General features: G+C 26.9%; 1 protein-coding gene across 3 annotated transcripts in view; it reads left to right on the forward strand.

The window, feature by feature from the left end:
* Positions 1 to 6: 6 nt before the first annotated feature.
* Positions 7 to 15,554, forward strand: part of LOC124424919 (hexokinase type 2) — a 26,963-nt gene continuing 11,415 nt past the window's right edge. Inside the window, exon 1 of one of the 3 annotated variants that reach the window (XM_046964535.1) lies at positions 7 to 282. In XM_046964535.1, coding sequence (XP_046820491.1) covers positions 226 to 282 — 57 coding nt within the window. In that variant the 5' untranslated portion in view covers positions 7 to 225. Of the gene's footprint in view, positions 283 to 3,560; positions 3,699 to 5,578; positions 5,867 to 15,554 lie in introns of those variants that run through there. The other 2 variants (XM_046964524.1, XM_046964554.1) reach the window with 2 other exon arrangements.

Raw genomic sequence — 15,554 nt, forward strand, 5'->3', positions numbered from 1 at the left:
TAAAGAGGCGCCAAGATCGGCTCTCTCTCTTTATCAACAACGATCGTTACGTACTCGAGATACACTCTTCTAAAAAAAAAGATCGATCGCGCGTCTTACCTCTCATCTCATTAAAAAAAAAAAAAAAAAAAAAAAAAAAAAGAAAAAGAAAATAATTTCGCGGATATTCAGATTGCGCGACACGATTTCTGGCCGACGATACATTGACCTTGAGAGACGACAGAGATGACGGAAGAATCTCGGAACAACGTGGGAGAGAAATGGGAGCACATAGATCAAACTGTGAGTCTAATATCGTTTAACTCTCTTTAAAATGGCCTTGACTTTCTCCGTTGCATAAGCCGAGTTATAAAAGTAAGGAAGAGTGTCTAATTAATTAAGAACTACTCGTTTATTTGCTAATTGAACGTTAGTCACTTCTTATAGTTACGAAGCGATCTAGAAAATGCGAATGATACATTTCCCAAAGGGATCTACGTTAATTCTAGACCGTATAGAATACTATTTGATTGATTAAAGTTTTTTTAAGATCGATTATTTGACTTTGATCTATTGCCACCTGTACTTTTAATTAGATTGTTCTAAATCGATTCGCGATTACGATTTTTTTCGATTGAAGATTTCAGGAAAAAATGGTCGATAGCGCGTGATTCTTATGCTGTATGCTTTTGATGCTGAGTAACAGCTGATCGTGGGTAGGAATGAGGGAAGGAGAGAGAGAGAGAGAGAGAGAGAGAGAGAGAGAGAGAGATGGCCTTAAGATCGATAGATTACGAAACGATATTAATTGCGATATTACGATCCACCGATATCCGCCAAAATACGTGACGTTATTTTTTCTCTCCCGTCTCTCGTTTATTGATGCATATGTTCAATGGAATGTCTGACAAGAAAGAGAAAAAGAGAGAGAGAGAGAGAGAGAGAGAGAGAGAACATGTAGTAAATAAAAAAATAAAAGTGGATGTATCGATTATAAATTTATAACGTTTTAATACCGATACAACACATTAGGATTACCTCATATCATAAAATTTTTTTTTTATTTCTAATCTAAACAATAATTAAGATTTGATTCTTTACCGATATAGCCCAAGTTTAACGATCGATTGTCAGTCTGATCAAACTGATAACAAATCAATAGTATCGATATCAGTCCGTAAATTAATGCCATATCGAATAATATCTAAGTCGTAGATATTAAAAAATATTAATACTCGTTTGATACTTCGATACTTTAATGAGGTATTAAAATTTCTATATATATATTGTTACTTCCCATTAAATATTTATGGTATTGAATTAATTGAATGTCATCAATAGTATCAGTATCTATTTCGATCAGTAATCGTCTCTAGGCAAGTTAATCTTGTTCAAAGAAAAAAAAAAAGTCATAGTTTCACTAGTCTTTATCGTTAAAAATAATCTAGAGTATGTTCTGATATTTCAACGTCAACGAGAATATAACAAAATATATTTCATATCTTAATAATTCTTTGAATTTGATTTTTATTAAATTTTTTCTCTTTTTCCTTTTCCTTCTTCTTTTTTTGTTTTTTTTTTTTCTTTCAACGTCGTCACATCTCATTCAGACGTTTAAATGTAGTAATCGAGAAGATAATTTATTCGTTGTTCGCATTGTTACAACGATACTGAATTAATAAATAAAAATAATCGACTGATAAATATGTCAGATGAGAAAATGTTGTCATTTTCTAATTATCCTTTATAGTAAATATATATATATATATATATATATATATATATTATCATCTTCGTATCATGACATACGAATTAAAACGATTTTTAATTGAAAAATTTCTTATCGCTATATATATATAGTCGTAAACTTATCCATGGAAGATTAAAATTTATAACATACACGAAGATAAGACGTTAAGACATATATATATACACACACACATGTATATAATATATATTTATATATATAATGATGAGAAAAGGAAAAATAGTTCGATGGATTTATCTGAATGAAACTTATTTAACGAAAGGACAAATAAATTTATTTATTGGCGTAATAAATAAGTATGCATATGCGCGTAACTTTTCAAATCATAAAAATAGAGCGGGCTCCTTTTGTCTCGATATTGGTGCAACCTAGTGAGGATTTCCTGAATTAATTTCGAATGTCTTATCTAACGCATGACGACAATTACAACGGAATACTTTCATTTAGTTTATTATATCTTTCTCGTTATTATTATTGTATTTGTCCTTTTTTCTTTTTTCTTTTTTTTTTTTTTTTTTTTTTTATTTTCTAGATAATAACGTGTACGCACTTTTAAAGCATACAATTTCGTTCGATTTCCAAGATTATTGAAAATATAAACAAAATGATAATAAATTAAACGTGAACGATGACAAACTTAATCTTTATTAACGTCTTATTTTTCAAAGCTAATGATTAATGATTTTTTTTGCTTTTCCCAAAATAAACATTCATTTTTTTTCCCCTTTCTTTTTCTCTTCCTTTTCTTTCTATCTTTTTCCTTTTTTTCTTTTTCTTTTTTTTTTTTTCTACGAGCCGAGAAACAACATTTTATATCGTTTTATAGATGATATCAAAGTTATCTTTGAAATAATCATTAATTTTACAGAAGTTTGAAATCATAATCGGCAAAATTCTCGTAACGATCGTACGAGAAAAAAGAAAAAAAAAAACGAAAATTATACGATGGAGTTAAAAACGAGTTCGAACGATTTCAATGGAAAAATTACTTTTCTGTTCGTTGGGAAAATTTACCTTTGAAGAGAAAGAGAAAAAGAGAGAGAGAGAGAGAGAGAGAGAGAGAGAGAGAGAGAGAAAGAGAGAGTACATGGTTAAAAGGGATTTAAAAACTTGAAGATAAATTCGCGGATTAGATAAGATATACGGGACCTTTCGACTTATTCTATTTTCAAATATTATTTGACTCATCGAAATCGAACGTCATATATTTATATATACGTAGATAAATATATACGTACATACATACATACATACATACATACATACACACACGCACGCACACACACACATATATATATACGTCCGTAGATACGTAGATACAGATATATACATATATACGCAAATATATACATGCATGCGTATATACATACGAAAAAAAGAGATTAGTACGATGATGTGACAGAAAACGTCATCGCGAGATTATTTAATTTAAACACTTCTCTTTCTTTTTTTAATAAAAGATGAAGTTAAAAAAAGAGATAAGATCTTCGAAGGCGATAACAAGTCAATAAAAGAAAACTCGACTTGGTAAACGTATAATTGTTATACGTATGTAAAAAAAAAAAAAAAAACATGTTATTTACTTATGATTAATAAATAGAATATAAATAGGACGATCAATTTGAACGAAATATGATATTTGAGAGAAATAAATTACGGATTTATTTCGTTATAATTTTAATACTATTACTTCCATCTAATCATTTATTTCATCGATCGATTTCGTACGTGATTGTTATCCAATCGATTGATAAACGTTATTAGATCAGTCGATTATTTGATTTCGTTTAATTAAAATGTGTTCCATTTGCAAAGAGATATTCACATCATGAAGACCAAGATGATGTCGTTCTTCAGTAAAATTTGTAAGTTTTGTGATAGGAAACATTTATCGTCGCAGACGGATGAACATTTTTCAACGAATACATTATCTTCAACGGAATCCCCTGAGGTAATGACTAAAATGATTTTTATTATTATATGTTAACAAAAAAAAAAAAAAAAAAAAAAAAAAAACGAAGAAAAATTTATATACCATCCGAATATCAATAATTTTTGTGTGATGTGATTCGTTAAGAAAAGAAAAGAAAAGAAAACGAAAGAGAGAAAGAACGATCACACAAAATGATCGATAATTAATTAAATCAAATGTTATACCCTCATGGATTTGCATCTTTTTCTTTTTTCTTTTTTCTTTTTTCTTCTTTTATTTATTCTCTATTGATCTCATTTGTCGAAATTCTTCAAATTTCTTCAAATTGACTTCAGGACGATGATAAATCGAGAGCGATTAAGAAAAAAGATAAAAAAAAAAAAAAAAAGAAAAAAAAAAGGGGAGAAAAGAATAGAATGACGAATCCGTTAATATCGATGACCTCGATTCACGATTAACTTCGTTACGTTAGAAAATCTATTATACCTTTTGTCTGTGACATTTTCATTAAACATTCGTTTTCCTTTTTCTACATCGTATTATGGAGTATACACCCGGAGAAAGTTGGGTAATTTCATTGAAATTTTCACATTAATCATATCGTGATATTATTAATTGTAATTAATTCCATTATATAAATACATATATAATGATTATAGAAACTTAATTATCAATTTTTCGACAATTAATATAGATCGATAAATTTTATAATAAATTTTCTATTTCGGAGATTCATAATATGATGATAATAATTCATCGACAAAACGTTCGTACGATTTCAGCCTCTTAAAATAATCGTTCGAAGACTGTGTTGCAAAGATAGCGAAGAAATGTGTGTACCTCCGGTCCCCGAAAAGGCAATGAGCTACATATTTTAAGTTTGAAATGTATTTATTTACAAGTCGATGCGCGCGTTGATGATGATAAACATGTGTATGCAGGCAAACAGGTAGGTAGGTAGGTCGTTAATTGATAAAATGAAACTTATTGTTTTTTCTTCCTTCTAATTGAGACAGTTTCTTTCATTGAAAGAAAAAAAAGAAAAAAAGAAGAAGAAAAAGAAAAAAAGAAAAGAAATTCTCGTCCCCCTCGCTCCCCCGCCCCTGAACCCTTTTTTTACTTGAACGTAAAAATTGATCGCATATAGTTGAATGGAAATTTTTCTTTTAATACGATAAAGATCGATCAGATTCGTGATTCGAATTGCTTTAAGAAGAACGATAAGAAATTTTAACCGTGATCCGAATATCAAACTGTTTTCAAAAACGAACACGAATCCTTATTATATTTTCAAAAATAATTTGATCGAAGCACATTCGCACATTCTATCGTTGATATTTTATTCTTTCGTTTGAAAAAAAAAATTAACGCGAAATATACCGAAATATGTTCGTACGTCCAATTCTTTCTATTTAATTTCACCGAGACGTTTTCTCAATTCGATCGGTTTCTATGCAATTTTATTTCTCTTTTGTTTGTTTTGCTATAAATAAAAAAAAAAAGAAAAAAAAAAAGAAAAAAAAAAAAGGAAAGCAAAAAGAAAAAAGAAAAAGGAAACTATTATTCAATCGATAAAATTAAAAGATATTATTGAATTAATATTAAAAATATTACATTAAGATAATATAATATTAAAGTTATACGATGAAAGAAATTGAATTTATTTATAAGTAAAAAGAATCTGGACGTTTCGATTGGTACATTTAAGCGACGTACATAGCTAAGAAAACTTCCTATTGGTCGAATCGTTCATTGACGACACACGATCCTATGAACGAAGTGATTCGCCACGAGAATACTAGTGGCGTAGACATAAATAGTATATATACGTCGTTCGCGTTGGTGACTGCCGAGAGTTTTTTTATTCGATCTGAAAAGAAAAAAAAAAAAAAAAAAAAGAAAAAGAAAAAGAAAAAAGGTCGCTTCAACGTTCTTCCCAAAAATTATTTTCTTTTTCTCCCCTCAACCCTTCCCACGCTCTTACACACCTACCTCCCTCGCCCACTTTTTTTCTTCTTGTGTAACGTGAAAAAAAAAAAGAAGGAAAGAAAGAAAGAAAAAAAGAAAAAGAAAAGAAGTAGAAGAAGAAGAAAAAAAAATAATCCCACGAAGACGCTGATCTTTTCTATATTGACGACTTGCTATTTTAAATACGGAAGATGAGAGGCTTTACAACAGAAAAACTTGTGAGTTATATAGCGTATTCAATTATTAACATTCACAATGACGTCTTGTATTTAGTAAGATCATTGAGACATCATTGAGCGTTTATGTTGATCTCTCTCTCTCTCTCTCTCTCTCTCTCTCTCTCGCGCGCGCGCGCGCGCGTGAGCGATAACGATTGCGATAGTACTTGATTATAATTTTACGATTGTTATCCTTTTTGGCCTTCAATCATCTTAAAACTTTATTGTCGTTTTAAAGTTCATGGCGAGAAATTGGAATATAAAAAAAAAAGAAAAAAAAAACAAAGAAAACAAGAGGAAAAAAAGAAGAAAAAAAAAGAAAAAGAGAAAAGAACAATATATACGTCATTTCAAACCTTTGTAATAAAGTATGTACGTACTGTGTATGAATTAGATTCTTTTTTTTCTTTTTTTTTTTTTTTATCTTTTTTTGTCACAAATTTTACACGATCGTAACGTAATAAGATAACAACGTTAATACAATGAATTTTATAAAACACATAGTAAACATTGGACATAAAACGAAGGTGAGGTATATGATTTATGTAAACTATAAAGGCATCGTGTAAATATATGTTAAGGTAACTGTGTTAAAACCAAGAGATAGATTGGAAGTTACATAATTTCATTACAAAACAAAGCGTACGTTAAGTACGTATGTATGTACGTAATTAGATATATATATATATATATATATATATATATATATATATATGTACATCGTATTTGTACATATAGATTTATTAGATACTTAAAACGTTGCTGAATCGATGTAAAAAAACTTTAAATGCGTCAATTATAATTAATTATAACGTTAATATCTTCTTCTATCTAACAATTTAGCCAAAGCATAATACCGTATGTTCATTTATGTGGTAATACATTTTGTTTTTTTTCCTTTTTCCTTTTTTTTTTTCTTTTTTTTTTTTTTTTTTTTTTTTTTTTTTTTTTTTTTTTTTTTTTTTTTTTTTTTTTTTTTTTTTTTTATATAATCTTTATCAATTTCATTAATCGTATCTTTGAAACAAATTATAACAGAAATATAATAAAACAATTTGTCATATAGATTTTCGAAGAAGGTCGAATAATTTTTTCCCATTTATTTATATTTTTATTAAAAACAAATAAACGCATTTGATAAATGGGAAATCAATTGAATGAGTTAAAAGAGAGATGTCAATTGTAAATGATATCCAATATCATTTGATATTGCGAATATTTTATGTATATTAAAAAGATTCGTAAAAGTATCGAGGAACTGTCGAATGATGTTTTTCTTTAAATTTTTTCTTTTTTTTTTTTTTTTTCTTTTTTTTGTGCGTTAATAACAAATACACGTACTCGATAAAAGAGATCAATTGAATGAGTTAAAGAGAAGTCAATCGTTAGTGGTATCCAATCGATCCGAATCAGAGTCGCATTATCGTCTATAAAGAAATTCGCGATTAATCGAGGAGTTCGCTACGGTAAAACTTTTTTACGTCATGTGATAGTCGGTATCCTTATACGTGTGTAAATACATACATATATATATATATATATATATATATATATATATATTCACACGTACGTATATGTGTACTCATGTTCATGCTCATGTAAAGAACGCACGTGATGCAACGCGAGCAAATCGCTGCGTCACAACTTGCAGAAAGTCTTCAGCTAATGATGAAAATTTAGTCTCATCGACGTAGAAAGTAGTATTTTTAGTATATCGATCACAAGACAAGCTAATGAATTTGATTATGCATTGGATTGGCCAATAAGTCATATTCGTATTTAATATATATATATATATATATAGATATATATATAATAGTATAAAATACTATAAATTCTGACATTATTTATTGACCAGTCCAATATTTATTATTGATAAACATTAAGGAATAGTATTTCTTTCATTTGGTTAATTTTCTTTTTTTTTTCTTTCGAATAATCGAAAATTTTGTTACATCCGACGTCTCGTTGAATCGTAAATAGATATAAATAAGGGAAATGATGGAAAATATTGTGTGACTTTTTAATTGAATAGATTTTCTAATAAGATTTCTAACATTCGAATTCAATTTGTGATAGAATAGATTTGATTATTGACGGGAATAAGTTTTGCCTCTTTTATCTTTAATCATGGATAAGGAAGATTTAAATGTCCGATAGATTAAGAAATTTACTTTTGAGTAAGTTACTTAAAAGTCGAGGTAAACGTCAATCGACAAAAAGTGTATTTTTTGGGAGTTCCAAAGATCGAAAAAAAAAATTATGTATCCGTGGTGAATGAGCACGCGTTTTTAAATAAATTGACAATATTCTTAGGACTCGAAAGAAGGGATAATAACTTAATTATTTAATTACTTAATTCTAAATTTTTGTCTTCCGGCCTCGTTGTATCTACCCCACGAAAATTTCTTTTTCTCTATCCTCTTTAGTCACTAGCAAGATACGTGATTGTAATATAAATGGAGGATGATTAAAATCTGACATTTTTTTCCTTTTCTCATTTCCTAATTAAATAATGTATAATACTATTAATCAACAATATTAATAACTATTAATAATAACATTGATTAAGTAACTTAGTTTCAATTTTTATTTATATTTATTCCTTATTCCATTGTTGATTCCATTGTTGATTTTGAATTATGAATTACTTGATGTTTGAGCAAAAATAATCATAATAACCATATATCACTAGTTTGATTCTTCTCGATTAATCGTTTCATCTTTGACTGAGTGATAATTCTTTTATGCGTCACAGAGAACTTGATAATAAACTTATGAAAAATACACCAAACATTTAATATATTTTCCCTTTTAAACTAAGTATATATATATATATAAAAAAAAAAGAATTATCCCAATGATTCCCAGACATAACAATTTAAATTTATTGATAATCTACGAGTTGACCTTGTCAAAGTCACAATGTCTTCGTATTATCGTTAAAAAAGAACTTAAATCTTTGAGCATAACGATAAAACGTATATTTGCATTACAGTAGCGAAAAAAAATACGTGCATAATATTATTAGCATATCAAATAAGAGGCGAGAAGAAAACGCAAGATAAAATATAGTTTACGATTTTTACACGAGTGACCGTTCCTTTTTTCTTCTTTTCTTTCTTTTTTCTTTTTCTTTTTCTTTTTTTTTCTTTTTTTCCTTTCTCATCTATTTTCCATTTCTTTCCTATCGAATGAACGTTCACTTTGCATTTCTCTTAATTTTTAGAGTTCAATCTGATTCACCTGAATTCAGTTTTTTCTTTGCCCCTTTCTTTCTTATAACATTGAATTTTTCTTTTATTTTTTTTTTTTTTTTTGTTTTTTTTTACATACTCAATTTTTATGCACACAATTTCTTTCTAATATATTTTTTAATTTAGCCTAAAATATTGTTGATTTTAAATATATAATTTTTTTCAGGCATTATATCAGGTATCACCCGTTCTTTCAATCCAATTCGATTTATGAATGCATTTTCTTTTTCTTCTTAACATTATGCTTTTTTTCTGTTTCTTTTTTTTTGTTTTGAATACACATATGCATTTATTTTCATTACATATGAATTACGTATGTTCTTCTTTCGTCACGCTCTAACATATTTTTTACATATATATTATACAGTGCCCTTTTTTTTTTCTTTTTTTTTCTTAAGTTCTTAAGATGATACTGCTTTGATAAAATGATAAAATATTCGGAACAGGGCTGTAAGATATAAATAACTGTTTCTTAAAGATTAACATTTGTAATCTAATTTTATTTTGTCGTAATTCACTATGCCCTAGTTATATGGATTAAAATTAAATTTAGCGCAGTTGTTTAACCAATAAGAAATATATGAGTTATCTTTTATAGATTTTTTTGCTCTCCTTATTGAACTAAAGTTTATTGTTATTTCCAATCGGATTATCAATATCAGTATAGTCAAAGATAGTATTTATATGTTCGTATACAATATCAAATACAATGAAAGACAGTATTTATATATACTTTATCTTAATTGATAAAATTAAAGTGAAACTATCCTGATTATTTATGATTAACATGATATTAATTATTTTAATTGGTATTATTATTTTTATTTTTTCACCTTATATATTTTTTAAAATACATATATCCATTAATTTTTAAACTTTTGTATGCTATAATACAACCATTTTGGAATCCCCGTACTATCATTCTTTTCATAGTTTGTAATTTAAATTATATTAATTATTTGAATTAGATAAAAAAAATTATTCCTGATTGCCACATCAACATGTATATATGTATATATATATATATATTGTTTATATAATTTAAAAAAGAATTTGGTATCTCATTTCGTTTTTTTTTTTTTTCTACAATAAATCTGAATCTTGCATAACGCTATTTATATAACGCGGCATTTCTATGAAACGATATATTCACGTTATATGAGATTTACCTGTAATTTCATTTTTTTCTGTCCGATTCATCTTATTTGATTATATTTTTGACCGCATCCCCTTCCCTCTCCCCAGATAGTTTGACCTAAAATTTTATAACGTGTCGAGCTAACTATTTACTTTTACTGTGCCGCAGGAAAAAAGAAAAAAAAAAAAATAGCGATAGCTGAACAAATATGTTTGGAAAGTCATAAAAATTTGGACGTTCAATTGAAAATCTTTCAGCTGCAATTGCAATGTTACTTATTCTGTTGAGTGCGATCATTGCGTTAGAGCCTACTTTGACTTCTTGCCTGAAAAATGTTACAATATAAAAAATATAAAAGTTATGAATATATTACTGATACTATCATATTCTTATCACGTCCATTTGTTTAAATCTTCTGACTGGTCTCAGTTGGATAAATTTATAGAATTTCATTCAAAAATATACGCCACATGTGTATACTACCATTCTATTTCTCTCTCCCTTTAGCAGTCTCTCTCCTTTTCCCTCCTACGGATTCGGTAACTTCGTGAGAAATAGCACGTAGATGCGAGTGACTTCTTATTGACTTTTACATTTGGAGAAAGAGGATATATATATATATATATATATGTAGTAACTAGTTAGCCCTCTGTTGCATCACGTAACTTTCAAATTACACATTAACACACATACATACATTTATATATTTCTAAATTCCATTTTTTATTCAAAAAATTCTATTTTTTTTTTTTATTATAAAATTAATTGTTAATTTATAATATAATATAGTATATAAAAAGTATATATATATATATATATATATATATAAAATACATTAATATATACTATATTATAATATAAATACAATTTCTTTATATATATTATAATTCTCTGATATATTATAGTTCTCTGATATATACTATAAATTTTATATTGTATATACTTTTTGTTTGGATTTAAAAAAAAAAAGGAGTTATATAGAATTAATCGTTTCGATTTTTTTTTTTTATGTTTGTATTGGTTTATAAAAAAAAATATATATATATATGTATTTTTGATTTTCATAGAACTTTAATAATCTCTTTCTCTTTGTCATTTTTTCTTGATATACGTAAGTATGTCGTAATATAACTATATCAATAATACAAACGAGATACGAACAGTTAAACTTTTATTTATTTATTACAAAGCTTTTTTTTTACTAGATAAAAAAAAAAAAAGGAATGGTGCAATTTCATTAGATAATTTAAGTTTATCTCGGCTTTTCGTCGAAGACTCAATGAGTCAACATTCTCCTTGAATTGTTCTATAAAACTAAAAGAATTCCGTGATAGTATATTTATATGTAAACATTAAGATATTGAATAAAGACGAAAGAATTTGGATTATGTGCGATCTCAATTTTGAACGAGATATGTAAGTACTTATATAAGAGCTGGTGATTATAAAAGTAATCTGATGTAAATAATATATTTTTTTGCGTTTAGCGATATTTTTATATTACGGTTTAAATTATTTATAAAAATTTTACAATGACAAAGAGAAGAAAGTAAATATATTTATTCTTGAAAAATAATTAATTTGTATAAAATTATAAGAATAGCCTGTGATAAAATATATTTTTTTAATATCTCAAATGATTAAACATTTTCAAAATTAATGAACAATTTAAAGAGAAGAGAGAGATATTTATCTATATAAGAAAAAGATAATGATATTAATAATAATAATAATAATAATAATAATAATAATATGACAATAACATTGAATTATTCGTTTTCTTTTTTTGAAAATATTATTTAACTTTTCATGCAAAAATATTTAATAAGCACATTATTTAATCATAAAATTTAAATATAGTATGAATATTATTTATACGATATTTAAACAATTAATAGAATCATTATCTGATGATTGATGAACATAATAATATTTATTAAATTACTATTCGATGATTTAACAGTACATACTTTTTTACAAAATTAAAATTTCTAATATAAAAAGTGATTAATTTGTCATACCAACGTTAAAATAAAAATAAGTTGAATTTCATTAAATGAAAAAAAAAAAAAATAAAATAAAATAAAATAAAATAAAAAGAAATCGAAAAAAATAGAAAAACATTATCGCCTTATATAAAAACATTACTATAAACATTTTTTTGGAAAACTTGTTTACGTTCGTTATAATTTAAGTTAGATTGCCACGCGAAATAAGCTATAAGCTTATATTTTTCTTTTTTTCATTTTTGACTTATTGTCTAACGATTTTCATAATCATCTGGTTACATATAATTTCATGGATCAAAAAAGTTGATCTCTGTTTATTTTGTAAACTTAAAAGGAAAGTTCCGTCGTCGATCGCGATTAAATGTAAGAGAGGGTATCTCTTGGAAGTATTTACATGCATCATTTTGATTTATTTCTTTTTATCGTCACGAAGTAAACAGTTCAAAGTTCGTGATCTAGACCAATTGATCTTTCGACAATACTAAACTCATTACGATAGCAAATCGTTCATAAAACAAATATTTATTTCAGCTATTCAACTAATTCAAATAAAATTTGCGTTCTCTCTTTTTAAGTTAACAATGTACAATTTTCTTCATTATTTATATTGTATAACGTCCTTATTATTTAACTACAATATATTGTACGGGAATAAATTAGATATTTTAACCGATACCAATAATAAAATTAAATGAAATAATCGATGAAAATTTTATTCAATAAAAGCAACAATTAAACTATGTTTTTTTCTTTATACAAAATATAAAACAATTTTTTACAGATCGAATAAGAAGTAATTTTAAATTTCATTTATAATACTTTAATTTTCATAGATTCATTTCGTTCATTCAGGAATTGTATTCTGATCGGAAATATAATAAAATGAAAATGGAAGACGTTAATTAAAAATTAAATAAAAAATAAAAGATCTAAAAAATAAAAGATGAAAAAATGTAAATGAAAAGATAAAGAATTATCTTCAAAGAACATTGACGTAGGAGAGATTTATAAATAATGTAAAAAAAAAAAAAAAAAAAGAAAAGAAAAGAAAAGAAAAAAAAAAGAGAGAAGAAAAAAAGAAAAGGAGAAAAAAAATTGCAACAGAACATTGAAATAATCATGATAAAAAAGAAATTTCTCAGAACTTATTTCATTAACTTGGTAAGAAAATTTTTTAGAACGAGACGCGCATATTTATATGCATTGTCGGTTTTAAATCTGACGCGTCACGTATAAAACTGATAGACTTAAATGTTACCTCTAAACATGTAGCACATGTATACGTGAACGAAAGCACGTTTCTCTTTTAGCAATATCACGTATCTCTTTCTTACTTATGTGTTCGCGACTGTTTAATACTCTTGTAAATTAACTTTCACGAAAGGTATTAATGAAAATTGAATTACTTGAGTGAAAAATTTATCGGCGTGAATTAACTCAATTGAATTTATTACTAGAGAGGAGAGATCCTTTTTTCAATCTTTACGACTTTCGAGTGTCACCGAATTAGATAGAGAAGCTGAAAAATTCGATAGGGAAGATTAATTGAAACATTAATCTACGGTTGCAAATGTCAGATGATATTATTTTCTCTCTCTCTCTCTCTCTCTCTCTCTCTCTCTCTCTCTCTCTCTCTCTCTCTCTCTTTCTAGGAACGCATACATACATTATCTTATCAGTAAACATTCACGATATCATTTAACTTATCGACTTCGTCGATGATGCATTTAAGAATATCAATTGTCTCTGTAAAAATCGATTTAAAATATTAACACATACAAATGTATACTCGGTGTCTCTGTACTTATGCGTGTACATATCAGATATCTTAATACTCGTATGATTGCTTCGTAAACGTAAATTATCAGTCTCATGTAAAAAAATGTATTCTGATATCCTTTAGAATTGCGACGATGTCTTTCGAATAATCCGATAAGATTTTCTAATTGGTACCATATTTTCCATTTTATTTCCCGATAAACTCAATAAATCTATTAATTAATTTACGATATTGAAGAAAAACGTAAATCTAATATATGCATGTGTCATTAACAATACGATAAAGTTTTATATTAGATGACATTTTTCTATATATAAAATATCTTATTAAAAAATACATATACTATGTATAATATAAACGCCATAAGTTTCTAATGGAAATGAATGACAAACACATTTACCATATTAAAGAAAGATATAAATCAAATATAATTTCTTATGATGATGAAATTTCATAAAAAGCGTCATTTTTACATCCTACTTCACGATAAAGTTAAAGAACATTAAAGAGAATATATCTGACACGTATAAGCATAATAAATTTCTAATGAAATATCGAAAATTTATTCACCGTATTAATGAGGAACAATATAAATTAAATATAATTTCTTACGAATTATTCGATAAAATATTATTTTTCTATATCATTTTTTCGATAAAATAAGGAAATTCTTAACAAAATTTATTATTATTATTATTATTATTATTATTATTTACATAAATATCGTGTTTTTTTTTTTTTTTTTTAATATTACAAATTAGTTCATAAAGTGGGATCTAAATCAAATGTTACTTATGTACATTTATGAAGAGAACATTCCGACAAAGCGCCTCTATGTGTGCGCGCGCACGTTTTCAACTTGGGCGGCCATTTTCATTTGTCTTGTTCGTATTTTACAGAGGACGTTTCGAAGAATTCCATTGAAAACGACCCACACACGAACATACACATAGACACACACACGCGTGCGCGCGCACATACATCTGCAGGTTCACATATTTTCTCTCTCTCTCTCTTTTTCTATCTTTCACTTCTCTCTCTCTCTCTCTCTCTCTCTCTCTCTCTCTCTCTCTCTCTCTCTCTCTCTCTCACCCACACACATAACCACACACGTTTTTTCTTCGACGACCTTGAATACAAGATGCCAGAAAAGTAAGCGCTCGTGAGCCAACTGAGAAGGGTTAGTAGACGTACGTGAATAAGTCGAACGCCTACTACGTCGTTCACAATGACGACGAGGGATCGACCGTTCGAGCCCTCAGAAATGACCAATCAGAAGGCGACTTTCACTCCCTCGTCTATAACAACTATATATATATATATATATATATATATATATATATATATATATATATATATATATATAATAACCAACGAAGATGTAGTTGCGTCATCTTTGGAAATCACATCACGTTTGTATGTTTCATCATTGCAACGTCATTCAAACGGGAAACTCGTTCTAATCGTCTTTTTATGTAAAAAAAAAAAGAAAAGTATTACAATC

This window comes from Vespa crabro, chromosome 1 (assembly GCF_910589235.1).
Source record: "Vespa crabro chromosome 1, iyVesCrab1.2, whole genome shotgun sequence".
NCBI classification, from domain to species: domain Eukaryota; kingdom Metazoa; phylum Arthropoda; class Insecta; order Hymenoptera; family Vespidae; genus Vespa; species Vespa crabro.